Source organism: Vidua chalybeata, unplaced genomic scaffold (assembly GCF_026979565.1).
Source record: "Vidua chalybeata isolate OUT-0048 unplaced genomic scaffold, bVidCha1 merged haplotype W_reject_6, whole genome shotgun sequence".
Taxonomy (NCBI): Eukaryota; Metazoa; Chordata; class Aves; order Passeriformes; family Viduidae; genus Vidua; species Vidua chalybeata.
Window position 1 is genome coordinate 919,695 of NW_026530355.1, and position 27,316 is coordinate 947,010.

Here is a 27,316-nt window from a genome sequence, read left to right on the forward strand (position 1 = left end):
GGACCCTAGGGGGGTTGGTCAAAATGTTGAGTTGTTTGCAGCAATTAATTGGAATGCCTTTTGTTTCATTTCATCCTTGTGGATATTCTCAGTTCAGTCAGAGAGAAAAAGAGAGATTTCTACCAGGCTGGGCCAGGGAGAGAGTTGGAAAAGAATGTAAAGAATTCACGATGTCTCTTGTTGTTCATATTGTTTATAGATATATTCTGCCACCGTGCATCATTCAGAGCACAACAATGGTGTGAGATGTTTTTACTTTAAGACCAATGAAATTTGTCTGCACAATGTTCTCTCTAAAGAGAGTGGTGCATTTGAAATAAATCAGTTTTCCTTCTCACTTCTGAACTGGAGTTCTTTGTTCCTGTCCTGCCACAACAACAACAGGCGGTAGTACAAAACTCATCTGCTGCTTGTTCAGGCTTGGGATAGACTTTACTTTTTGTCCAAGGCCTGAATTCTGTGAGATTGTTCAAAGGAACTCCGATGAAGCAAGTACAAAAGGGATCAGAGGGGGTAGCTAGTGATAAACAGAATGATTTTTGCCCTGTCTGATTGGCCCAGGTAACCCACATATTTGTGCATGGTTGGATGTTAATCCATGCTGTCCTCTTCAAGGACAGCTTTGTCAGTCCTAACAGCCCTATAATCAAATGAAACAAGAATTTTGTAATTCTTGTTCCTAACTGGCAAGATGAACACCATAGGCTAAGAGCTTGAGTTCTTTTTGTGGCTAAGACAACAGTGTAAGCCTTGGTTAAAGGATGCCAAAAGAAAGCTTTGTATAGGCCTTCAATCTTTTCTGGTATCCATGTTTCTGGAAAAGGCTGATCTGGCTCAAGGTTCAGAAATGCTCTACCAGGTTCTTCAAAGGTAATACTAACAATGACATCTCAGCAGTCTGAGCACAAAGCATGATCAGTTTGCAAGTGGTTCCACTGTATAACAAAATTCTTTCCACAACTACTGCAATGTAACACTATGTCAGCTTGCTTTCCACAATTCTCACAAACAGAGTTTTTATAGCACTTTCTTAACACAGCATTACAAGCTAGCAGTCCAAATGATTGTCCTGCCATTATTTTTGACACAACGTCTTCTATGGAAGGTGGGATTGGTCCGAGTTCTTTGTGGAATCTCTTGAAAATTGGGAAGAAGTAGAGTTGATATCGATATTCCCTTCATTCTGCTGGGGTTGACATGCAGAGCAGACAAATCTGCTAGGGACCCACAAAGGTTCTTTACCTGTGGAAATACAGAAATATCCTTGACCGATAAAGAGCACTGGACTGGGTCCCTCCCAGTTGCCCATAGTCACATGTTTTTAGAATGAACTTGCATCCCAGGAATGGTTTGATTTTGACTGTTTTGAATAGCCTGATGATGTATAACAACAGGAGGCCCCTCTCTTCCTTCTGTTAGAGACAAGTAATTCCATGTAAAAAATACTTTATTTAACCGTTTACTTGCATCAATCTCAGTTGTCTTTTGTTTCCTCAAGTATTCTTTTATTGTGCGATTTGCTCTCTCGACTATGGCCTGTCCTGTAGGGGAGTGTGGAATTCCCCTGACATGTTTCACACCCCATGTTATCATAAATCTAGCAACCCATAAACTACTGTAAGCAGGACCATTATCTGTTTTGATTCCTGCAGGCACTCCCATAACTGCAAAACAGGCTGTTAAATGTCTTTCAACATGAACTGCCTTTTCTCCATCCTGGGCAGTGGCCCAAATGAAATGAGAGTATGTATCAATTGTTACATGGACACATCTAGACTTTCTAAATTCAGGAACATGTGTTACATCCATTTCCCAAATTTGGAATGCTTTTAAACCTTTTGGGTTTAAACCCTATACCAGGCCCATGATGACTACACTGAGGACAGGAACAAACAATTCCTTTTGCATCTGCCAAAGAGATTCTGTTCTGTCGATGCAATGATTATGCATTTGGATGAAACATTTTGTGATAAATGCGATCACTTGTTTTTAGAATTTTTAAATGTTTAATAATAATAAAATGGTTATAAAAATAGCAATACAATTAGAGCAATAAAAATTTCGGGTTAGGTCAATTACAAGAGAATTAAAAGCAAAGAATTACAGACGTCCGGATGTTCTTGGGCACTAAGCTGCCAAAAACATGCCTTGCGAACAAAGGAATAACCCTTAAAAGCAACAGTCTGTTGCATATTCATCTATCTCATATATGATGCATAAATTCCTTGCAAATTAAGAACTTTTCTGGTTTTTGTCAACTTCTTCCCCTTAATCCTGGTGCTTCCATAAAGATGGAGAGAAGGTAGAAGAATGTTTGTCTTTTCCGATAAGGAGGCCGTAACTCTTTGTGTCCTGTCACTGCTATCTCTCTGCAGAGTTTCTTGATTATCTTATTGTTGTGGTGTGTCTTCTCCCTCCTAGATGTATAAGCCCTTCCGCTTTCCCCCACTCCAACACCTGCTGTGAGCCCTACTTGTCAATCTTGGAAGAAGTCCAGACAGGGCATCGAGTGATTGGCACATTCAAAAGATTCCCCCTGCCTCCCAGGGAGTATTGGGCAATCTAGGTGCCTTTTTCTCCCTGGGACCCATCTCCCCTCACCTGTTGGTTAATTCCCTGCCCCTGCCCTCCCCCCTGCCCCCAGGATAAAACCGGGTACCGGCCATGCGGTTGGCACTTCTGTTGGAGCTGTTGCTGGATTCAGAAGCTCGTAGCTGGAATAAACACTCTGGATTTAACCCTCTGGCAGAAGTGACTCCTTCCTTCACCATAGCCCAAAGTCTCTCCACTGAGGAATACCGTCCGCTGGGGTTTCTGGCAAGCTTGCAGCCACCTGCAGCCTCTGGGTGAGCCAAAGGGTGTCTCTGGGGTTAAACCACCCCAGCGCTGCCATTGAGCTCAGCAATGGGGCAAGCCCGGGCGTGTTCCCGCAGGAAATATTGGTATCCCCATTATCTTATCCCTTTCTTGAGCTAGTAAAAAATCTTACATCGCAGAGTTTCTATGTTAACATTATGTTATAACCTAAAACTATATTTAACACACCACTCAAGAGAATTAATACAGCATAACTTTCTCATATTACACATATCATATTCATTTTAATATTTGTGAAAAGCCACTCATAAAAGATGCATTTTTCACAATTTCATGGCTATTTCAGGCTTCTTTGAATTTGTTTCTTGGAGGTGTTATTGCAAAACAACTGACTGCTTCATCTGCTCGTGCATTGCCTTTGCCTAATCTAATGTTCCACTGATGGCTTCTGATATGCATCATGCAGAATTCTTGCTCTCTTTGCTGAAGCGTGGTATGGAACTGTACAAACAGTTCACCAAGCTGCTGATTTTTTGTTTCCCGTAGCAAAGCATCTTCAATGCCCTGCACTACACCGACTACACACAATGACTCTGATGCTATGTTTACAGGCGTATCTTTCCAATTTCCAAAAGCCCAGCACACGGCTTTCAGTCATAAGGTTTGGAGGCTTTGTCTCCGTTGCCCAAGGATGATGTGCTTCTGCCAGTGATTTTCTGATTGCCGCACACATGCAGCCTTCTTCATTTTTCGCCCTGCATCTGTAAACACCGTTGGCGCTTTAAGTGGCCTTTCAGAACAGAGTGTCCTTTTGACCCGTATCGTTCAAGCATCTTCCAAAGAGGCCCTTTTGGTCGATTATTATGTACAGTTCCTGTAGAGCCTATCAAGGCTTCTTGCACTTCAATCGAATGCCACAGGAGCCATTCCAAATCATCTCCACGGACCGGGATGCTCCATCTAGTTCAATGATTCTGTCCCTCTCTTTCCTTACCAAAGCTGCTAATGCTTCTGACCGACACGAAATACGATGCCATAGTTGCATTGGCAAAAACACCCACTCAAGAATGATGGCCGTGTCCTCCCCCTTTTTCTTTTGCCATTGTAGGGTAATGGCAAGGGGAGAAGTGGTGGCGTTGCAGATCAGAAGAGATAATGGCTGATCTGGCAGTCGGCGATTACTCCATCCTGTTTGAATCTTACGAGCTACTGCATCCAGGGCAGCCTGTTGTTCTGGTGAACGGGTGCGGGGTCTTTGTGCCTCGGTGCCATGCAGCCAAGACTGGAAGGGGAGGAGGTCATCACTGGTGATGCCAACTAGATTACGAACCCATTGTACGTCTCCCAAAAGCCTTTGAGCATCATGCAGGGTACCGATCTGTGCAGTGATGGTTACCTTTTGTGGCCTGATCTGAGCGTCCCAGATGAGCCAACCCAGGTATTTCCATGGTACAGAAGGCTGGACCTTTTCAGGGGTGACAGTCAGTCCACAGGAGTGCAAATGGTTGATGATCCACTCGAATTCACTATCTGTTAAATCACTTTCAGCAGCAAACAAAATATCATCCATGTGGTGATAAATGAGCATGTGAGACCATCGCTTTCGCACAGGCTGAAGTGCCCAATCCACAAAGATTTGACACATACTTGGACTCTTTCTGGACCCCTGGGGTAAAACTACCCATTGATAGTGTTTGGCAGGGGCTGCACGGTTGACAGATGGCAGAGTAAATGCAAACCTCTGTGTATCATCAGGGTGTAAAGGAATTGTGAAAAAGCAATCCTTTAAGTCTATTATTATTATTATTTGCTAATTTTGTGGGATCACTGTAGGAGCAGGAAGGCCACTTTGCAGTGCACCCATACCTAACATGTGATCATTAACTTTTCGTAAATCACGCAAAAGTCGCCACTTGCCAGATTTTTTCAGGATGACAAATACAGGAGTGTTCCACGGGCTTGTGGAAGGTTGAATGTGACCTGCTTTTAGCTGTTCCTGCACTAACTCTTCTGCAATGCACAGCCTTTCTGAGGTCATCGGCCACTGGTCTACCCACACTGGCTTTTCAGTTAACCATGTAATTTTTAGAATGGGCGGCTGCCGCCCAGTGGCCGTGGCACAAAATGCTGCTCTGCTGTCAGGACCAGTCCCGGTTGTGACAAAACATCCCGTCCAATCAATCCTGGTAAACTGTGTGGAAGTTGCATTACATAAGGTTTAATTACAATTGTTTGGCCGCCTTCAAACTGCAAATTAATTAAGCCTTTACTTTGTTTTGGTGCTTTTGCTCCTCCCACCCCCACTGCTTGGGCAACTGGAGATTGTAATTCCCATGTCCGAGGCCACATATGTTGATTAATGATGGTGACATCTGCTCCAGAGTCTAGTAATGGTTCTAAACTAATTTGTTGACTGCCCTTTTTCAGTTGCATTTTCGGATATGGTCTTTGATTAAGGTCCAGTGTGAAAAACACACCATATCCAGAGATTCGTCTGATGCTATGTCAGGCAAAGGAGGGCGCAGGGAAGGGCAGCATTCTTTTCTTTTCCTTTCTGCCCGCAAGCTGAAGCTGCTTTTTTCGGCCTTGCATCACCCACCGCCTCAGGAATTTCTTCTATTTCTGCTGCTTCAGGCACTGCTTCCATATCTCTGGCTTCTCTTGAAGGGGGATCAGTTACTTTTTCTAATTTTTGACCAGCTGCAGCAGACTCTGATGGGGCAACCTCCTCTTTTTGTGATGGATTATTTAGCAACTCTTGCAAATTAGAGCAAACAGGGGCAGAGATTCCTTTCATGAGGACCTTTCCTACTCCAAAAATGTTAGCGAGACGTGATGGCTTGGAAGGAACTTGTTGCTTTGCTCCACTCACATCGCCTCCCAAATCCTCAATGGCTGCGGCAGCTACCTTTTTCTCAGCTTTCATAGTCTCTGATGTACTGGTGATAGATTTCCAAGTAACTCCTAACTCCCTTGCTTCTTTTCCATTTTTTCCACCTTCTATCCTGATGTCCCGGAGGTAGTTTCCTACCTCTTGCCACTCAGATTCACTAAAGAGCAGGGCAGGTTCAGAAAGCTTTCCTTTTTTACATGCCCATTTTATCAGGGCTATTACTTCTTCTTCTTTGGTGTCCTCACCTCTCTTTGAGAGGATAGTTGTCAGTAATTTAACTGCCGCGTCTAATTCCATCCTGGTCTTACCTTGGCCGGGGCTTGATCGGCCGCTCAAGCTCCGGACTCTGCTCTTGCGTTTGCCTACCAGGCCTCTCCTGCCTCCAGCTCTCCGGCTCCCAAATCAGGTGCTTACCTGATGCTTGGGAGCCTTCCGCATTTAAGTGATCTGCATTTAAGCAAAGGAGTCCCTGTTCATGGTGCCAGTATGAAGGGGGTCCCACGGAGAGCCGGCCGGAGTAATGACACTCAAACCATTATGGCTAGATGTCATCCTCCTTTATGGTCTAATTTATCCATATTTTATACCTTACTGCCTTACATCATACAATAGCTAATTAACATTCATTGGTTAAGGTCATATGATTACATCTACAAGTCACTTATTGATTGGCTGTTTTACTACAAGCGTCTGATCAGGTTATAGTACGTGACAGTTTTCAGCATCCAGCATAGACTATTGTATTCATACAAAGCTTATTGTCTTTCCAAGGATGTCCTAAATACTTCTCAAGTAACTAAAGTATCTCCGTAATCTGCAGGCCAGGGTTGTCCAGTTCCTGCAAAGAAATGCCATCAAGGATATCATGCCCTTGTTCCATAAGAAATTCCTCTACGTTTCTCGAATGTCACACAGCTGGTCTCTAATGTCACAGCCTGTTCTGTGATGTCATAGCCTGCTCTGTGATGTCAGACCTCTGCCCTGTGATGTCACAGCTGACTCTGTGATGTCACAGAGACAGCCTATGATACCATAGTTGTGTGATGACCTCACATAACCCACTCTGTGGTGTCATATCCCACTCTGTGGCCTCATGTTCCCAGATGATAAATTGTCTCCACCTGCTGAGCACACACAATGCTCGTTCTGCAAAACCCCGGGCCTATGGAAAGCACACAATGCCCATTGTGTGAGAAGGGGAACTGAAATTCACCAGCCTCAGTGTCCTGCCAGCTCAGCCAGGCTGACGGGAACATTGGGGTCCACGACCACCAGGGACCACCAGAGAGACCCCCCAGGACAAAAAAATGCATGCAAAAAATGGGAGGGGAAATGTGTTCATGATTTTGGGGAAATGATTATCATCTGTGTGTTTAGTCCCAGACAATCAATGAATATGTGTGCAAAATACAGAATATGGACAGAAACTCTCCTGCACTCAGCATGCTTGGCTTTGGGAGGAGCTATCCCCTGTGCATCCAGCTGAATAAAGAATGCTGCTTCCTATTGCTACATTGGGGTTAAGGAGTTTTCTGTTTTACCGAATTTTTGGTAACTCCCACGTCCAAGGAAAGCTCTGTCTCCTGCTGTTCACAAACAGAGAAGGGCTGGTGGCAAATGTGGTGCTCAGAGGCTGCCTGGGACACAGTGACCATGAAATAATCAAGTTTTCAATGTTCTGTGAAAGAAGGAGGGGCATCAACCAAACTTCTACACAGGAATTACGGAGGGCAGACCTGGGCTTATTCAGGATGCAGATTTGGAGAGTAGCGAATCAAGTACTGATTTTTTCAGGGAAACAGCCCTTAAAAACAAAGAGGTCCAGGAAGGATGGACACATCTCAAGAAAGAAATCCTAAGGGGGAAGGAGCAGCCTGTCCCTCTGTGCCCAAGTTGAGCCAGCGAGGAAAAAGGACTGTTCTGTCTGTGCATGGAGCTTTGTTGGGAACTCAGGAAAAAAGAGGGTGCATCAACCTTGGAGAGAAGATCAGGCATGTCAGGAAATCTTTCAGGATGTTGTTAGGTCGTGCAGAAAGTAGAGTGGTGAAAGGTCAATTAGAGCTTAAGCTGGCCACTTCTGTGAAAAAGAATAACAAGTGTTTTAAAAATAAACTAATAGCAAAAGGAGGGATAAGCAGAACTTCTACTCTTTATTGGATGCAGTGGGAAATAAAGTAACTAAAGATAAGGAAAAGCTGAGCTGCTTAACTTGACCCGCCTTCTTTGCCCCATTATTCAACATCAGGACAGGTCATGCTCAGGACAAGTGTTCTCCTGAGCTGGTGGACGGGGACAGGGAGCAGAACAGCTCCCTGGAATCCAGGAGGGAGCAGCTGGGGACCTGCTGAGCCACTCAGATGCTCACAGGTGTCTCTGGCACCAGATGGGATCCATCCTAGGGGGATGAGGGAGCTGGTGGATGAGCTCCCCAAGCTGCTCTCCATCATTTCTCATCAGTCCTGGCTCACCAGGGAGGCCCCAGAGGACTGGAGGTGCCAGTGTGAGCCCATCCCCAAGAAGGGCTGGAAGGAGGATCTGGGGAACTGCAGGCCTGTCAGCCTGACCTCGGTGCCCGGCAAGGTTCTGGAACAGATCACCCTGAGTGCCATCACAGGGCACCCACAGGATGGCCGAGGGATCAGAGCCAGCCAGCGTGGATTTCAATGTCTGCATTGATGATCTGCATGAGGGGACTGAATCCACCATCAGGAAATTTGCAGATGACACCAAGCTGGCTGTGAGTGTGGATGTGCTGGAGGGTAGGAGGGCTCTGCAGAGGGGCCTGGACAGGCTGGATCCAGGTCCAACAAGGTGAGGTTTAACAAGACCAAGTGCCGGGTCCTGCACTTTGGCCACAAAAACCCCTCCAGTGCTGCAGGCTGGGGACAGAGCGGCTGGACAGCAGCCAGGCAGAAAGGGACCTGGGGGCACTGATGGACAGCAGGCTGGACATGAGCCAGCAGTGTGCCCAGGTGGCCAAGAAGGCCAATGGCTCCTGGCCTGGATCAGGAATGGTGTGGCCAGCAGGAGCAGGGCAGTGATTCTTCCCCTGTACTGGGCACTGGTTGGGCAGCACCTGGAGTGCTGTGTCCAGTTCTGGGCCCCCAATTTAGGAAGGACAGGGAGGGGCTGGAGCGTGTCCAGAGAAGGGCAACAAGGCTGGTGCGGGCTCTGCCACACGAGTCCTGTGAGGAGCAGCTGAGGGAGCTGGGGTTGTTTATCCTGGAGAATAGAAGGCTCAGGGGAGACAAGGTGGTGTCAGGGCACGGGTTGGACTTGATGATCTTCAAGGTCTTTTGTAGCCTGGCTGGTTCTGTGATTCTCTGCAAGCACCCTTGGAGCAGTTGCAGGAGGAGCCCTGGGCCTCCTCTTCAGAAGCTGCAGCAGCCCAGGTCCCTCAGCTTCTCCTCACAGCCCCAAAGCCCATCCTGTCAGTCCTGCAGAGCCTCTCCAGCCCCTCCTTGCCCAGAACAGGGAGCCCCACAGGCAGACACAGCAGCCCAGATGTGCCCCCCTGGCCTGGGCTGCCTCTGGCAAGGGAGCAGCACGAGGCAGTGCAGGAGCCTGCAGACAATTCCTGCAGCACTTGTGGGATATCCTGCTCCCCAAGGGACGTTCCCATGGTGCCAAGTCAGGAACTGAAATGGGGAGTGGGGCCAGAGAGGAGAGGGCAAACAGGGATGGGCTGTGTGCAGGGCAGGGAACAGGGGTGGGCAAGAGAAAGAAATTTGTAGAAGGAAGAGTAAAGAAAGTAAAGGTAAAGCCAAGGAAATGCTCAGGGCAGTTTGGGGGTGGCTGCCAGGCAGCCCTGGCTCTGAGCAACAGCGTCTGCAGTGGGACAGGGAACTCCCAGCTGATGGGAACAAACTTTCTGGCTGAGTGCAGAGGCCAGGACAAAGCTGAGTGGTTTCCCTGGTGTCCCCCAGCCCTTCCTGGCCCCAGGGGCTGATGGCATTTGTGCTCCCTCAGGTTCATGTCCCCACAGCAGCAGCACGGGATGCTCCTGCCTGCAGTGTGCAATGCAAACAGGGGCTCCTGAGCCAGCGCTGCCGTGTCTGTGCCTGCAAGGATGGGGCACCTGTGTGAGCTGGGGGAGAGGCCAGGGCTGCAGAGGGGGGATGTTGTTGGCAGCTCCATGAGGACGCTCTGGGACGCTGCCCTGGGCTGTCCAGCGCACTGGGGATGGATCAGCCCCTGCTCTGCTGCTCCTTCCCGTCTCCCCCAGGGCCCTGGCAGAGCACCAGCCGTGCTGTTTGCCCCCAGCCTGCCCACGGCCAGCCTGGGGCTGCTGACGGGGGTTTTCTGTGCTGAGCCTTGGCCTGGCCGTGTTCTTGAGAGAGCCTGGGCAAGGAGCCTGGAGCCCCCAGGCCCTGGCCTGAGGCGTCAGCGCTGCCCCAGCAGTGCCCATGGCCTGTCCCTGCTGCAGCCCCGGCACTGCCACCCCCAGGACTGTGCCCGGCCCCGAGAGCACTCAGGCCCTGCAGCAACACCAGGGCCACCAGGGCAGCGGGGCAGGGCCACGGGAGCAGCACTGGCAACACCAAGTGCTGCTGCTGCTGCTGGGCACAGCTGCTGTGCCAGCACTGATCTGCCCCCAGCTCTGCACACAGACATTGCTGCTGCAGCTCCAGAGAAGGCAACAAAAGGACAGCTCTGCAGAAAACCCTGCTGGGAGATCCTTGAGTTCCTTTAAAGCCACCGAGAGCACAGCCCCTCATTGACACAGTCTGTGGCTGCAGGGAAGGTGGAGAGAAACAAAATGAGAAATGGCACAAACAAAGACATTGCTTTGTGGACGATATTGAAAAAGAAAAACAAAGAAAACGAACCTCCAAAACGAAACCAACAAGAAGAATCAAAGATTACTTTTATTTGATGTGATTTGGGGAATAGGCCATAAGTCTACTGTTTCTGAAATGGTCCAGTCATCAGTCTCCACGGTGCAGCCTTGAGCTCTGAATTCCTCAGGCTGTAGAGGAGGGGGTTCAGGGCTGGAGGCACCACCGAGTACAGAACTGACAGGGCCAGATCCAGGGATGGGGAGGAAATGGAGAGGGGCTTCAGGTAGGCAAATGTGCCGGTACTGAGGAACAGGGAGACCACAGCCAGGTGAGGGAGGCAGGCGGAAAAGGCTTTGTGCCATCCTTGCTCAGAGGGGATCCTCAGCACAGCCCTGAAGATCTGCACATAGGAGAAAACAATGAACACAAAGCAGCCAAATAGAAAAGAAATGGGAAACACAATGAGCCCAAATTCTCTTAGGTAGGATTTGGAACAGGAGAGCTGGAGGATGTGTGGGATTTCACAGAAGAACTGGCCCAGGGCATTGTCCTGGCACAGGGGCAGGGAAAATGTATTGGCCGTGAGCAGCAGAGCATTGAGAAAGGCAGTGGCCCAGGCAGCTGCTGCCATGTGGGCACAAGCTCTGCTGCCCAGGAGGGTCCCGTAGTGCAGGGGTTTGCAGATGGACACGTAGCGGTCGTAGCACATGATGGTGAGAACGGAAAACTCTGCTGAGATGAAGAGAAACAGAAACAGCTGAGCAGCACATGCTGAGTAGGAGATGGTGCTGGTGTCCCAGAGGGAGTTGTGCATGGCTTTGGGGACAGTGGTGCAGATGGAGCCCAGGTGGCTGAGGGCCAGGTTGAGCAGGAAGAAGAACATGGGCGTGTGCAGGTGGTGGCCGCAGGCTCCGGCGCTGATGATGAGGCCGTTGCCCAGGAGGGCAGCCAGGGAGATGCCCAGCAAGAGGCAGAAGTGCAGGAGCTGCAGCTGCCGCGTCTCTGCCAGTGCCAGCAGGAGGAAGTGGCTGATGGAGCTGCTGTTGGACATTTGCTGTGGCTGCACAGGGGGACCTGTTCATGGAGAAAGGACAGGGAAGAGTTAGAGGAGATACCTGTAACCAAAATCAAAGCCATTTCCCATACACCCTGCCCAGGAATACAGAGACACACTTCTTTGTTCAAGAGTTCTGGGGTTTTCTTCACAAGCTCCCCTATATTTGTCCTGGTGTTCTTGGATGTCAGAAACCCTCAGCATTTCTGCTGCCGTCAGGGAGAAAAGAGCAAGTTCTGTGAAAGTGGAGAGTGGGGAGTGAGGGGAGATGGTCTGTCCTTCTCACCTGTTCTGAGTTTCTCTGGGCTTTAACCATTCTCTGGGGGAGGTTGATCAGCTTCCCACATTTTCCCTAAAAAACCCCCAGGTACAGTGGAGAGCAGATGGAGCCACCACAGCCCAGCTCCACATTTGTAGCCAAGGACTCACATTGCTCATTTTACCGATCCAGCAGCATTTTCAGTGTCACAACACCTCTGTCTTTCCCCATCAATCTTATAACTCAGAGATGCTCTAGGACAGGTTTGCATCCTGGATTGGAGCTCCCAGCTTGGACTGAAATCTCAGGGAGACTTCCAAGAATCCTTCTGATGGCATTGGATGAAGGGAGATGCAGCTCCTTCCCTGGCTGCACTGCCAGCATTGCCCAGAGCTGGGCCCTGGGGACAGCTGTGTCACCCTGAGCCAGCTGTGCCCCCTGCCAGAGCCCCCAGTGCCGGGCAGCTGCTCCCAGCCCTGTGCTCTGCAGAGGGAACTGGGCCCGGGGCTGCAGAGCTGCCCCACGGCTCTGCTGCAGCTCTGCCTGCACAGGAGGGGCTGCACGCCTTGGAGCCCCGGCCCTGAGGGCAGAGGCTTGGCTGGGGGCACAGGAGGGAGGGGGCTTGTGCAGAGGGAGGGGCTTCACTGGAGGGGATCCTCTGCACATCTCTAAACTCTGCCTGCCACAGCACTTCTGGGTTTTGTTTTCTCTCCTTGCCTGATCTCCTCTCTGCTTCCTGGAGATTTTCCTCCTGCAGGTGTTTCCCTCTGCCTGATCTCTCCGTGCCAGCACTCACAGACCCCAAATCTCTGTGCACTCTCCTTGGCCTGACAGAACCCTGCCTGTTTGCAGGGCACTGGCTGGGGGCAGCTTCTGTTTGCAGCTTGGAGAAAGGAGAGCTCAGACTGAGCCTGATGGCTCCAGCAAATGTGATGCTGCTGCTGTCCATGGGCAGAGTGGCTGCAAGCACATTAGGGATGTACTGTGAACCTGTACATCACTAAAAGTAACAGCTCAGATGTCTCCGGCACTTGACAAAATTAATAATCAATAATTCATAATCAACATTTAATATTCATCCATCCCTCCCTGCCATCCTGGAATATTAGGAAACTGAATACAAAGTCTTTGGAAATCTCCTAATTTTTATCAAATCCTTGTCCTGGAAATATTCTGTGACTGATCAGAACCCCTCAGCATGTCAGAGCTTCATGAGCATTTCACCTGGCCTGCACCAGAAATACTCAGAGTTGTACTCACAGGGTCTGTGGGCATTGGGATGTTCCAGCTTGAGGAGATCACTGCAGGAGCTGCAGCTGCCTTGTCCTGCAGCCAGAGGTTCCTGTGCCAAGGGCTGGCAGTGATTCTGCCCCAGGCACTTCTCAGCACCTTCCCAGCCCTGACTGATTGAAGATCTCTGTGCCTCTGGGCTGTGCCCGGGCAGGCTGCAGGCAGTGCCCTAGCCCTGCTGGGCTGGGAGAAGAGCTGCTCATCCAGAGAAATGTGCTTTTGAAGCTCTTCTTGGTTGCCAGGATCACCCTCTGTGCCAGGAGCCTGGCCCAGCTCAGCAGCACAGACACAGCACAAGGACTTGAATGAGCCTCTGGGGCTTTGTGCTCAGGCCCTGAACATCAGGCCCTGAGAGGGAGCTGCAGAAACCTCTCTGTAGGAGGAGGGGTTGGGGAAGGCAGTCTAGGGTTGCCATGGGAAACAGCAGTTGTATGAGTTCTCCACCCCCTTTTGTAAGAGAATTGTACCCTCCCCCTGTCCTGTCAGTTATAGTTCAAGTCTGCCCCTTAGCCTAGAATCTTCTCCGTTCCACGTTTTCCCTTTGGTTCTTCCACCAAGAACACTCCTTTCCCTTTTCCCCACTGGTTAATGTTATATTTCCCCTCCCTTTAGCCTTCTCCCGATTGTACCCTCGAATGCTAAACCCTCCTACCCCTACGCAGTAAAAGAATCCTCACCCCGCCCCTCGGGGCTCTCGGAATCTGCCTCCCTTCTGCTTCGTTGTCTCCCTGTCTGCCCCTTCTGCGACCCTTCAATAAACGAGCAGGATTTCAGCAGCCCGAGTGTCCCTCCCGTTCTTCTGGTGGACCCTCAGATGTACCAGCTATCCGAGCTCCGTGCCGAGTGGCTACAAGCCCCCATGGCTCGGCAATCATGAAACTTTGTGGAACAAAGGCTCCATTGTTAACCTCCAAAACTAAAAATACAATTTCCACATCATGGAACCTTGTGAAACCAAGGCTCCATTGTTACCACCCAGAACCAAGGAGACCATTGTGACATCATGGAACATCTGGAACTAAGGCTCCATCCTTTCCATCCGGAAACATGAAGACGATTGTGACATCATGGAACCTCGTGGAACCAAGGCTCCATTGTAATCATCCAGAACCAAGGAGACCATTGTGACATCATGGAACCTCGTGGGACCAAGGCTCCATTGCTACCGTCCAAAATCTAGGAGACCATTGTGACATCATTGAGCCTCTTGGAACCAAGGCTCCATTCTTTCCATCTGGAACCATGGACACACTAGTGACATAATGGAACCTCATGGAACCAAGCCCCCATTGTTACTGCCCAGAATTAAAGAGACCATTGTGACATCATGGAACCTTGTGGAACCAAGGCTCCATTGTTATCCTCCAGAACCAAGAAGACCATTGTGACATCATGGAACCTAGTGGAACCCAGGCTCCATTTTTACCCTCGAAAACCAAGGATACGATTGTGACATCATGGAACCTCATGAAACGAAGCCCCCATTGTTACCGTCCAGAAATAAAGAGACCATTGGGACATCATGGAACCTCATGGAACCAAGGCTCCATTATTACCGTCCAGAATGAAGGAGACCATTGTAAAATCCAGGAACCTCATCGAACCAAGTCTCCATTGTTACCATCCAGAACAAAGGAGAATATTCTGACATTATGGAACCTCGTGGAACCAAGGATCCACTGTTACCTTACAGAACTGAGGAGACCATTGTGACATCATGGAACCTTGTGGACCCAAGGCTCCATTGCTACCCTCCAAAATCAAGGAGGCCATTGTGACATCATGGAACCTCGTGGAACCAAACACCCATAGTTACCGTCCAGAATTAAAGAGACCATTGTGACATCATGGAACCTCGTGGAACCAAGGCTCCATTCTTTCCGTCCGGAAACAAGGAGACCATTGTGACATCATGGAACCTACTGGAACCAAGCCTCCATTGTTACCGTCCAGAACCGAGGAGACCATTGTGACATCATGGAACTTCGTGGAACTAAGGCTCCATTTTTACCATCCAGAACCCTAAGAGCATTGTGACATCATGGAAAGTCGTGGAACCAAGGCTCCAATAATACCCACGAAAACCAAGGAGAGTATTGTGACATCCAGGAACCTGGTGGAACCAAGGCTCCATTGATCCAAACCATATCCGTGGAGACCATTGTGACACCATGGAACCTCGTGGGACCAAGGCTCCATTGCTACCGTCCAAAATCTAGGATACCATTGTGAGATCATGGAACCTCGTGGAACCAAGGCTCCATTCTTACCCTCCAGAAGCAAGGAGGCCACAGTGACTTCATGGAAGCTCATGGAAGCAAGGCTGAAATTTTACTATCCATAAACGAGGAGACCACTGTGACATCATGGAACCTCGTGGAACACAGCTCCATTTTTACCCTCCAGAAATGAGAAGACCCTTGTGAAATCATGGGACCTCGTGGAACCAAGGCTCCATTCTTACCCTCCAAAACAAAGGACACAATTCTGAAATCATGGAACCTCGTAGAATCAAGGCTCCATTGTTACCCGCCAAAACAAAGGATACTATTGTGACATCATGGAACCTCGTGGAACCAAGCCTCCATTATTACCCTCCAAAACAAAGGATACAATTGTGACATCATGGAACCTCGTAGAACCAAGGCTCCATTCTTACAATAGAGAACAAATGAGAACATTGTAATATCATGGAACCTCGTGGAACCAAGGCCCCATTGTTACCGTCCAGAACCAAGGAGACCATTTTGACATCATGGAAGCTCGTGGAACCAAGCCTCCATTGTTACCGTCCACAACTGAGGAGACCATTGTGACATCATGGAACCTCGAGGAACAAAGGCTCCATTGTTACCCTCCTGGAGGAAGGAGACCCTTGGGACATCATGGAACCTCGTGGAACGAAGGCTCCAGTGTTAACAGTCAAGAACCAAGGAGACCTTTGGGACATCATGGAACATCATGGAACCAAGGCTCCATTGTTACCGTCCAGAACAAAGGAGACCATTGTGACATCAAGGAACCTCGTGGAACAAAGTCTCCATTTTCACATCCAGAACCGTGGAGACCAATGTGACATCATGGAACCTCGTGGAACCAAGGCTCCATTGTTACCCTCCATAATCAAGGCGACCATTGTGACATCATGTAACCTCGTGGAACCAAGGCTCCACTGTTACACTCCAAAACCAAGGCGACAATTGTGACATCATGGAACCTCGTGTAGCCACGGATTCATTGTTATCGTCCAGAACAAAGGAGACCATTGTGACATCATGGAACCTCGTGGAACGAAGGCTCCATTGTCACGTCCAGAGGTAAGGAGACAATTTTGACAACATGGAACGTCGTAGAACCAAGGCCCCATTGTTACCTTCCAGAACTAAGGAGACCATTGTGACATCATGAAACCTCGTGGAACCAAGGCTCCATTGTTACACTCCAAAACCGAGGAGACCAATGTGACATCATGGAGCCTCGTGGAACCCCGGCTCCATCATTACCGTACAGAACCGAGGAGACCATTGTGACATCATGGAAACTCGTGCAACCAAGGCTCCATTGTTACTGTCCAGAACCAAGGAGACCATTGTGACACCATGGAACCTCGTGGAAGCAAGACTCCATTGTTAACATCCAGAGCCGTGGAGACAATTGTGACATCATGGCACCTCGTGGAACCAAGGCTCCATTGTTAACAGTCGAGAACAAAGGAGACCATTTTGACATCATGGAACTTCGTGGAACCAAGGCTCCATTGTTACCGTCCAGAACCAAAGAGACCATTCTGACATCATGGAACCTCTTGGAACCAAGGCTCCATTGTTACTGTCCATAACCCAGGACATCCATGTGACATCATGGAACCTCGTGGAACAACGGAACCATCGTTACCCTCCAGAACAAAGGAGACTATTGTGAGATCAGGGAACCACGTGGAACCCAGGCTCCATTTTTACCATCCAGACGCAAGGAGATATTTGTGACATCATGAAACCTCGTGGAACCCAGGCTTCGTTGCTACCGTCCAGCGCTGTGGAGACCATTGTGACATCATGTAATCTCATGGAACCAAGACTCCATTGTTATTGGAAAGAACCAAGGAGATCCTTGTGACATCTTGGAACCTCGTGGAAACAAGGCTCCATTGTTACCGTCCAGAACTAAGGAGACCATTGTGACATCATGTAACCTCGTGGAACCAAGGCTCGATTTTCATGCCCAGTACCAAGGAGACCATTGTGACATCATGGAACCTCGTGGAACCAAGGCTCCATTCTTACCATTCAGAAACAATGAGACCATTGTGACATCATGGAACCTCGTGGAACCAAGGCTCAATTGTTACACTCCAGAACCAAGGAGGCCATTCTGACATCATGGAACATCGTAGAACCAAGGTTCCATTTTCATGTCCAGAACCAAGGAAACAATTGTGGCATCATGGAACCTCGTGGAACCAAGGGTCCATTGCTACCATCCAGAACCGAGGAGACCCTTGTGACAACATGGATCCTTGTGGAACCAAGGCTCCATTGTTACCAAACAGAACCGAGGAGACCATTGTGACATCATGGAACCTCGTGGAAGCAAAGCTCCATTGTTATCGTCGAGAACCGTGGAGACCATTGTGACATCATGGAACCTCGTGGAAGCAAGGCTTCATTTTTACCATCCAGAACCGTGGAGACCCTTGTGACGTCATGGAACCTCGTGGAACCAAGGTTCCATTGCTACCGTCCACAACCAAGGAGACACTTGTGACCTCATGGAACCTCATGGAACCAAGGCACCATTGTTACCGTCCAGAAAAAAGCAGACCATTGTGACATCATGGAACCTCTTGGAACCAAGGCACCATTGTTGCACTCCAGAACCAAGGAGATACTCGTGACATCTTGGAACCTCGTGGAACCAAGGATTCAATGTTACTGTCCTGAATCAAGGAGACAACTGTGACATCATGGAACCTCGTGGAACCAAGGCTCCATTGTTACACTCCAGAACCAAGGAGACCATTGGGGCATCATGGAACCTCGTGGAACCAAGGCTCCATTGCTACCCTCCAAAATCAAGGGGACAATTGTGATATCATAGAAGTCAATGGAACCAAGGCTCCATTGTTATCCGCCAGAACCAAGGAGACCATTGTGACATCATGGAACCTCGTGGAACCAAGTCTCCATTGTCACATCCAGAACCAAGGAGACCATTGTGACATCACGGAACCTCGTGGAACCAAGGCTCCATTGTTACTGTCCAGATTCAAGGAGATAGTTGTGACATCATGGAACCTCGTGGAAGCAAGTCTCCATTGTTACTGTCCAGATTCAAGGAGATAGTTGTGACATCATGGAACCTCGTGGATGCAAGGCTCCATGTTTATCTGTAGGAGGAGCGGTTGGGGAAGGCTGTCTAGGGTTGCCATGGGAAACAGCAGTTGTATGAGTTCTCCACCGCCTTTTGTAAGAGAATTGTACCCTCCTCCTCTCCTGTAAGTTATTGTTCAAGACTGCCCCTTAGCCTAGAATCTTCTCTGTTCCACATTTTTCCTTTGGTTCTTCCACCAAGAACACTCCTTTCCCTTTTCCCCACTGGTTAATGTTATATTTCCCCTCCCTTTAGCCTTCTCCCGATTGTACCCTCGAATGCTAAACCCTCCTACCCCTACGCAGTAAAAGAATCCTCACCCCGCCCTTCGGGGCTCTCGGAATCTACCTCCCTTCTGCTTCGTTGTCTCCCTGTTTGCCCCTTCTGCGACCCTTCAATAAACGAGCAGGATTTCAGCAGCCCGAGTGTCCCTCCCGTTCTTCTGGTGGACCCTCAGATGTACCAGCTATCCGAGCTTCATGCCGAGTGGCTACAAGCCCCCACGGCTTGGCAACTGGCTCCCCGAACAGGGACGGACACCAGCGAGTCCAATCCTTGACCGTCTCCTGGAGATTGCCTGCTCTGTGACCAGCCTTCTCCAGGATTGCAAGCGGCGTTCAGGGCCAGTTCCAGGGACAGTCGCCCTTTCAGTTCGGAAGGCTTCTGTCTCCTGGGTTCTGCTGATAACCGACGGACCTTCGAGCTGCGCGGCAGCGGCGACGCCCTCGGACCAGCAGAAGTTCCACCAGACCCCTCTTCGATCTCCCCATTTTATGCCTGAGTCCTTCAGAGGTATGCTTATCTCGCTTTTTCTTACACCTGACTAGGCTTCCCCTCCCTTTTTTGGTTTTTTTTTTTTGTTTTTTTTTTCCTTTTCGAAGAGGGTGATTTAGCTGTGAGACCTGATATAATGGGTAACCGCCTGTCTCCAGCTCAACGGGAGTTTTATATCCAAATTAAGTCCCACCTTGTTTTAGGGAACATTTCTTTTGATAAGAGAGATTTAAAGCCTTTTGTTAAATTTATTTTTGAACATTTTCCTGCTACTACATGGGAAGATGTTTTGGTGCCTGATTTCTGGGCAAGAGTTGGGAGTAAGATTTACGATTTACAAGTTCAGGGGAGGATTTCAGTCGGTCGTTTTTTTCCGCTTTTTCATTCCATTCTTAATTTGTTAAAAAAGAAGAGAGAGAGTTGGGTCCCCAGTTCACCTACCTCATGTTCCTCCCCCCCCAATCCTATTCCCTCTTCCCCTAAGGGCGGATCAGGAGACAGATCCTGCCATACATCGGCACAGAGCTGCTGCCGTCTCTCTGCTGCTTCCCGATCCTCCCTGTCCCATTCGTGTGTTGGGACTGGCCACCTCAACACATGTCATTCCTGTTCCCTTCATACCAGAGACCCTAATCCTAGTTTGAAACCCTGTTGCTCTTTAGAGGACTTAACTGAACAAATAGGACAAAATGGCGCCTGCCTCGTGGCGAAAAAGGACCAGCCTCAAGATGGTGCCCCTCCTTCTCCTTCACCCCAGAAAATTCCCGCTGTCTCGCCCCCGCCTCCTCCCCCAACTCTGTCGAGTGCCGCCCCTGCGTCGGGACCCGTCCCCTCCTTCCCTCTGACCACACCCCTGGGTGGGCCCCCTGTGGCTGAGACCAGCCCCCAAGTGGGCCCAGCCCCTGTGGGTGGGAACCCCCCACCAGAAAGTCACGTCCCGGTGGGTGGGTCGGGACACGCCTCCTCCTCTCCTGCCACTGCCAGTTCCCACGCTACCAGAACCGGGAAGAAGCCTGGCCAGAAGCAGGCCATCCTGGCCTGTCGGGCCCACTGTCTCCGGGACCCACCAGCCCGGAGAGGCACCGTGCCCTAACCTGGCCTCCTTCATCCTCGGAAGAGGATGAGGATGAGGAGAGTGGCAGCCCCCGGCATTCCAACAAGTTGGGGGCGGTTGGGCAAAGATCAGAGAGGAGGCAATAAAGGATGGGGATTTGGAATTGGCACGGGACTTGGGCAGCTTTGCGGCACCGGTCATCCTCCGGCGGGGGAGGGAGCCAAAGTGGGAGCAAATTCCATACGCTGAGGTGAAGGAGTTAAGGAAGGCTGCCAAAGATTACTGCAGAAACTCGCCTTTCCTTAAAAATGTGCTGGACTTAACATTTGCTGGACATTTGCTAGTCCCCCATGATTTAAGGTATATTGCTGAGGCACTGTTTTCTCCCACCAAATGCAACCTCTGGGAGATTCATTGGAAAAAACTGTTGAAACCACTCCTGCGCAAGTATGATCTCGCAGAGGTGGTGGGAGAGGGGGATGAGGCAATGGAAGCCCTTGCTGGAGAAGGGGAGTTCAGCAGTCCGGAGGACCAAATTCTACTAGCACAGGAGCTGCTTCAGGACATAGCAGCAGCAGGAAAGGAGGCACTCCTGAAGATACCAGATGGTAAGACTCCCCTCCAAAACTTTTCTTCCATCATGCAAGGGCCTGAGGAGACTTTTATTACTTTTGTTGATAGACTGAAAGAGGCCATTGAGAGACAAATAGACAACGTAGAAGTTCGTGCAGAGCTTCTACGAAAGATGGCCATTTCTAATTCTAATTCGGAAACAAAAAAGATTCTCCGTGCACTACCTCAGGACCCCGAGCCCACCATCTCTCAGATGGTGGAGGCTTGCACAAAGGCAATGTCAATGGAGCACACGGCGGCCCTGGCTGTCAGCAAAGGGGTGGGAGAGGCCATGATAAACTTACAAAATACACGCTGTTTTAACTGTGGTCAGCTGGGTCACATCCAGGTGAACTGTCCCCACTGGCCACAAATTCAACAACCTATCTTGCCCCCCCCAAGACCATATCCTAGGAACCCATTTTATCAAGATCACCAGTTTCATCTACAGCAACAAGGGTACCAGCCAGCGGGAAACTGGCGGCGAAGCGCGAGGAAGGGCCGCGCGACGACACCAAGTGGCCCTTCTCAGCATCCCAGCCTCCCGACCATCAGGGAGGACGAGTGGCCGCGCGGCCAAGTCCAGCAGTTCAGCGCAGCCACGAGGACAGACTCCGCCTCTTCCGCCGGACAGGTACCCTAAATCAGGGCAGTCGTCGGGTCCTCCGCAGCAGCGTCACCATCTCTCTCCAGGATGAGGACCTGACGAGAGCTCCTGCTGGGTTCCTGGGCCCCCTCCACGACCGTCGGGACACCACCGTGCTCATCTTAGAAGACTCCTTCAACATGCTGAATGAAATCACCATCTTACCTGAGGTAGTGTGTTTTCCACCAGGAGAGAAGATCACCGTCTCCGTCATTTGTAACCACCCGCCATTTACTTTAAGGAAAGGAGATCCTTTTGCTTTGCTTTACGTACTGGACACCCACGATGACCTGGACACAGAGAGACATGTTTTCTTCACCCAAAATGTATGTAAAGAAAGACCATTAATTGATGCCAAACTTTCTTTCCAGGGAAAGTCGGTGCAGATGCGGCTCATGGCAGACACAGGAGCTGACGTGACCATCATCCCCCAGGTGAGGTGGCCCAGCGACTGGGAGCTCGTGCCCCCTTGCGGCAGGATCTCCGGTGTGGGCGGAGCGGTCCACTCTCTGAGGAGTAGGCATCTTGTGTGCGTGGAAGGTCCGGAAGGACAATTGGCAACGGTGAGACCTTTTGTTGTCTCTTCAAACATACTATTATTAGGAAGGGATGTTTTATCCCAATGGGGAGCCCGCCTCGACATCCCTAGCCCTTCGTGGGATTTTTAGTGTGGGCCACTGCAGAGTGCACTTCCCCACCCCTGACCTGGAAAACCAACACAGCGGTCTGGGTGGATCAGTGGCCCCTTCCATCAGAAAAATTGAGTGCGCTTCATAAATTAGTAGAGGAGCAGGTGAAACTTGGGCATTTAACACCTTCTACCAGCCCTTGGAATAGCCCTGTCTTTGTAATTAGAAAACCTGGCACAGACAGGTGGCGCCTGCTCCAAGACCTGCAAAGGGTTAATGATGTGATAGAAGATATGGGTCCCATTCAACCAGGCCTTCCATCACCTTCTATGCTCCCCAGAGACTTGCAGCTAGCAGTGATAGACATCAAAGACTGCTTTTTTAACATTCCGCTCCACCCCGGGGATGCTCCCAGGTTCGCCTTTTCTGTACCATCATTGAATAGGGCTGAACCTTTTAAAAGATATCATTGGACATCCCTGCCTCAGGGGATGAAAAATTCCCCTGTGCTCTGTCAGACTTTTGTAGCGCAGATTTTATCACCTGTGCGCCGGCTTTTCCCTGAGGCCATCATCCTGCATTACATGGATGATGTGCTAGTTTGTGCTTCCGACTCGACATACCTAAAGGCAACACTGGACAAGACTATTAAGGCTATCAGAGTTGCAGGGCTCCAGATAGCGGAAGAGAAGATCCAATTCTCAGCACCATGGAGGTACCTCGGATTCCTCATCACGGGAAGGACAGTGACGCCACAGACATTGACCATCAATGAGGATCCGAAGACTCTGCGAGAACTTCAGCAGCTGTGCGGAACGATCACCTGGATCCGCCCCCTCCTGGGACTGACGACGGAGGAGCTGTCACCTCTCTTCTGTCTGCTTCGAGGCGACGGAGACCTCGCCTCACTGCGCGAGCTGACACCTGCCGCGCGGGAAGCCCTGGGAGGGGTTGCTGTTGCTCTGAATTCTCGCCAGGCACACCGCGTGGTCTGGACCCTTCCCGTGAACTTCGCGGTGTTGGGTAAGTGCCCCCACCTCCATGGACTTCTCTTCCAGTGGGATAACAGAGCATCTGATCCCCTGGTCATCTTAGAGTGGCTCTTCCTACCACACCAGCCCTCTAGGACGATCACGACCCCTGCAGAATTGCTAGCCACTTTAATAATGAAGGCACGACACCACCTCCGAACCCTCGCAGGGTGTGACCCTGCGTGCATTTACTTACCTGTTACATTAGATCAATTGGACTCGTTGTTGCAAACTAATGAAAATTTGCTCATTGCTCTGGACAGCTTCCCCGGACAAATTTCGGTTCACTATCCTAAGCATAAATTGTTTAAGGATACATTGCATTTGGCCCCAAGAATGTTTAAAAGTAAAACACCAATTCCAGGTGCTCTCACGGTGTTCACCGATGGGTCGGGCAGATCCCATAAATCGGTGATCACTTGGAAGGACCCGGACAGTCAGAAGTGGGAGTCTGACGTCCAAGTGGTTGAGGGTTCCCCCCAGATGGCGGAACTTGCCGCAGTCGTGAGAGCATTCAAAAAATTTCAACAGCCTCTGAATGTGGTCACTGATTCGGCCTATGTCGCTGGGGTAGCAGAAAGGGCCGAAGGTGCCCTCCTCAAAGAAGTTTCAAACAAAAATTTATACAGTTTACTCTCTGATCTCATTTGGCTACTTTCCCATAGAGAGCAACCTTATCATATCATGCACGTAAGGGCACACACCGATTTACCCGGAGAGATCACTGAGGGTAATCGGAAAGAGGACCTCCTAGCCATGTCAACACAAATATCTGCAACCGCTTCAACCACCTTACCAGACATACTCCGGCAAGCGCGGCTCAGCCATGCATTTTACCATCAGAATGCCCCGGCTCTAGTGCGACAATTTAAGATCTCGATAGCACAGGCAAGAGCCATTGTTTCTACCTGCCCGAGCTGCCAATCTTTCGCTCTCCCTTCCCTCATTACGGGGACAAATCCCCGAGGGTTGGGAGCGCTAGAGATATGGCAGACAGATGTAACACACTTCGAGCCGTTTGGTCGGATGAAATACATACATGTCTCTATTGACACGTTTTCCGGCGCAGTGTTTGCCTCCATCCATGCAGGCGAAAAAACCAGGGATGCCATTAAACATCTTTTCATGGCATTCTCTACGATGGGAGTCCCATCTCACATAAAAACTGATGATGGCCCATGCTATGCGTCAAAGCGCTTCGGTGAGTTTGCGCAACAGTGGGGAATTTCCCATACCACCGGAATTCCCCACAATCCTACAGGTCAGGCAATAATAGAGAGGGCCCACAGAAATCTAAAAAAGCTCCTTGAACAACAACATAACCCGGACATTACAGTGAGCCCAGCCGAAAGGTTATGTAAGGCCCTGTATGTCCTGAATTTTTTAAACTGCTCAGAAAGGGAGCCTGCCCCTCCTATTATCCGCCATTTTCACAATAACACCAGAGCACAACTCGCCGAGAGGCCACCAGTCTTGATAAAGGACCCAGAATCCAAAGCTATCCAGGGCCCTTTCCCTCTAATAACCTGGGCGAGAGGGTATGCCTGTGTTTCTACAGATAAAGGACTAAGATGGATTCCGGGGAAATATGTCAAGCCCTTCGTAGAGGTGCCAGCTCAGCAAGACAACGTGTCCTTGGTACAAACCACCGAGAACACCTCATCGCTGGATGGAGTTTCCACTGCCTGGAAGAGGAGGAGAAGAAAGACCGTTCCTCCCAATATCGTCACACGTGTCATGATTACCCGAAGATACTTTCCCCCGCTGAACTCTACGTACCCAATTGCCCCATCGCCCCCTGTGCCCTTTCCTTTCCCCTAACCTCCCCTTTCCCTCAATCCTTATCCCTTTTCTCTAATTTTATTTAGTGCTTTTTTAATAAATAAAAACAGGGGAGGTTGGAGAGGGACCACTGAGGAAAATTTATCATTCAAGTTACGCTTTCTTTTATCATAAGACGCTGAGGATGACTGCCGCCTTGAGGACACCTCTGAAACATCTGATGCTCCTGATCGTCATCATCTGGCTGTCACCGGTCAGGAGCTGGATAGTCCCACAGCCGAGAGAAAACATATGGGTCACGCTGGCGAAGTCCTTGAAGCAGGACAACTTCTGTATGGCCATGGGAAGTGTGGACAATCCGTTATCCACGTGCCTGGTAGGAGTCCCCCTGTCGCCAAACAACTATCCATATGCAGGAAAAAAAACCTAATCCTGTGGACACCTGGGATGAGTGGACGAGGATTCTGCCACATGCACCACAGGAGCCCCAAGAATTGGACCTCTTGGGCTCCTCTCAGGCAACACATTGTGTCAGGTTTAGGTACCAGCCCTCCCAGAAAGACTGGGATCAAATGGCTAAACTCCACCCCGCTGGTACCCAAGAAGTAAAAAGACACGATGTATCTCCCCACGATGGGAGATACCATGCAGCAAATTGGTGCAATTACACCTCGACCATGGTATCTAGGTCCTCCTCAGTTCCCAGGGTGCTCCCCAGGGGGGTTTTTCTCATCTGCAGCCACAGGGTGTGGGCAGGGATTCCCTTCCAAATCCAAGGAGGCCCCTGCAGCCTTGGGCAGCTTACCACACTGACACCAAACAAAACCCAAATTTTAAATTGGAAAAACGAAAATAAATTGGCTCGCAAAAAGAGATCCTAAAACCAATTCAACGAAAATTGTGATTCAAAAATTTATAATTGGGGAAAGACTAAGAGAGTCACGGTATCCATATTTTTACTGTGGTATGCTGCAGCAAAGGCCCTCGGTGAGCTTTCTCACCTCGAGTGTTGGCTCAGTAAGCAGGCCAACGCCACGTCCGCTGCCTTTTCTGACTTGCTAGCGGACGAAGAAGTCACCAGGCACGCCACACTGCAAAATAGGGCTGCTATTGACTTCTTACTGCTCGCCCATGGCCACGGCTGTGAGGACTTTGAAGGAATGTGCTGCTTCAATCTGGCATCAAAGAGCACATCCATCCAAGCTAATATCCAGCGGATCCGAGAGCAAGTTGACGACCTCAAGACTGAGACCTCGACTGTAGATCCTGTGAATAAACTGCTATCTCAATGGAGTGTCCCAGGGTGGGTTGCTATCATCCTCAGGGGACTCTTTTGGATCTTTCTGATAATGTTCATTATCTCACTTGCGTTATTTTTGTTTAGGCGTATGTTGCTTAAAATGTTGGGAAGTGCTTATTTAATAAATAAAAACGGGGGAGATGTAGGAGGAGGGGTTGGGGAAGGCAGTCTAGGGTTGCCATGGGAAACAGCAGTTGTATGAGTTCTCCACCCCCTTTTGTAAGAGAATTGTACCCTCCCCCTGTCCTGTCAGTTATAGTTCAAGTCTGCCCCTTAGCCTAGAATCTTCTCTGTTCCACGTTTTCCCTTTGGTTCTTCCACCAAGAACACTCCTTTCCCTTTTCCCCACTGGTTAATGTTATATTTCCCCTCCCTTTAGCCTTCTCCCGATTGTACCCTCGAATGCTAAACCCTCCTACCCCTACGCAGTAAAAGAATCCTCACCCCTCCCTTCGGGGCTCTCGGAATCTGCCTCCCTTCTGCTTCGTTGTCTCCCTGTTTGCCCCTTCTGCGACCCTTCAATAAACGAGCAGGATTTCAGCAGCCCGAGTGTCCCTCCCGTTCTTCTGGTGGAACCTCAGATGTACCAGCTATCTGAGCTTTGTACCGAGTGGCTAAAAGCCCCCACGGCTCGGGAGTTATCATCCAGAACCGAGGAGACCAATGTGACATCATGGTACCTCGTGGAACCAGGCCTCCATTTTTACCGTCCAGAACCGTGGAGACCCTTGTGACAACATGGAACCTCGTGGAACCAGGGCTCCATTGCTACCATCCAGTACCAAGGAGACCATTGTGACATCATGGATCCTTGTGGAACCAAGGCTCCAATGTTAGCAGTTGAGAAACGAGGAGAACCTTGTGACATCATGGAACCTCGTGGAACCAGGGCTCCATTGTTACCCTCCACAACCAAGGAGACCATTGTGACATCATGGAACCTCATGGAACCAAGGCTCCAATGTTATCATCCAGAACCGAGGAGACCATTGTGACATCATGGAACCTCGTGGAACCAGGGCTC

General features: G+C 49.9%; 2 protein-coding genes across 6 annotated transcripts; one reads left to right on the forward strand and one right to left on the reverse strand.

Moving 5' to 3' along the window:
- Positions 1 to 10,560: 10,560 nt before the first annotated feature.
- Positions 10,561 to 14,037, reverse strand: LOC128783254 (olfactory receptor 14A16-like). Of its 4 annotated transcripts, none has more exons than XM_053933902.1 (2): positions 13,772 to 14,037; positions 10,561 to 11,565 (listed from the first exon to the last, which is right to left on the reverse strand). In XM_053933902.1, exon 2 carries the CDS (start codon positions 11,540 to 11,542, stop codon positions 10,613 to 10,615), a length of 930 nt encoding a protein of 309 aa, XP_053789877.1. In that variant the 5' UTR covers positions 11,543 to 11,565; positions 13,772 to 14,037; the 3' UTR covers positions 10,561 to 10,612. The 4 variants fall into 4 exon arrangements, with proteins under 4 accessions (XP_053789877.1, XP_053789875.1, XP_053789876.1 ...); XM_053933900.1 differs by lacking the exon at positions 13,772 to 14,037 and adding an exon at positions 13,065 to 13,211; XM_053933901.1 differs by lacking the exon at positions 13,772 to 14,037 and adding an exon at positions 13,065 to 13,211 and having other exon boundaries at positions 10,561 to 11,897.
- A 6,663-nt stretch (positions 14,038 to 20,700) lies between these two features.
- On the forward strand, positions 20,701 to 26,836 carry LOC128783294 (uncharacterized). 2 transcript variants are annotated; one of them, XM_053933949.1, is made up of 5 exons: positions 20,701 to 21,720; positions 21,922 to 21,984; positions 22,698 to 23,202; positions 25,168 to 25,368; positions 25,968 to 26,836. In XM_053933949.1, the coding sequence occupies exons 1-5, from the start codon at positions 21,691 to 21,693 to the stop codon at positions 26,492 to 26,494; spliced, it is 1,326 nt and encodes a 441-aa protein (XP_053789924.1). In that variant the 5' UTR covers positions 20,701 to 21,690; the 3' UTR covers positions 26,495 to 26,836. The 2 variants fall into 2 exon arrangements, with proteins under 2 accessions (XP_053789924.1, XP_053789925.1); XM_053933950.1 differs by having other exon boundaries at positions 26,055 to 26,836.
- The last annotated feature ends 480 nt before the right edge of the window (positions 26,837 to 27,316 follow it).

Coding starts and splice junctions, on each gene's coding strand:
- LOC128783254 (XM_053933902.1), bottom strand. CDS start 11,542: ATGTCCAACAGCAGCTCCATCAGCCACTTCCTCCTGCTGGCACTGGCA.
- LOC128783294 (XM_053933949.1), top strand. CDS start 21,691: ATGCTGAATGAAATCACCATCTTACCTGAG. Junction 21,985..22,697: donor ACGTGACCATCATCCCCCAG/GTGAGGTGGCCC, acceptor GTGCTCTGTCAG/ACTTTTGTAGCGCAGATTTT. Junction 25,369..25,967: donor ATCCGTTATCCACGTGCCTG/GTAGGAGTCCCC, acceptor GGTATGCTGCAG/CAAAGGCCCTCGGTGAGCTT.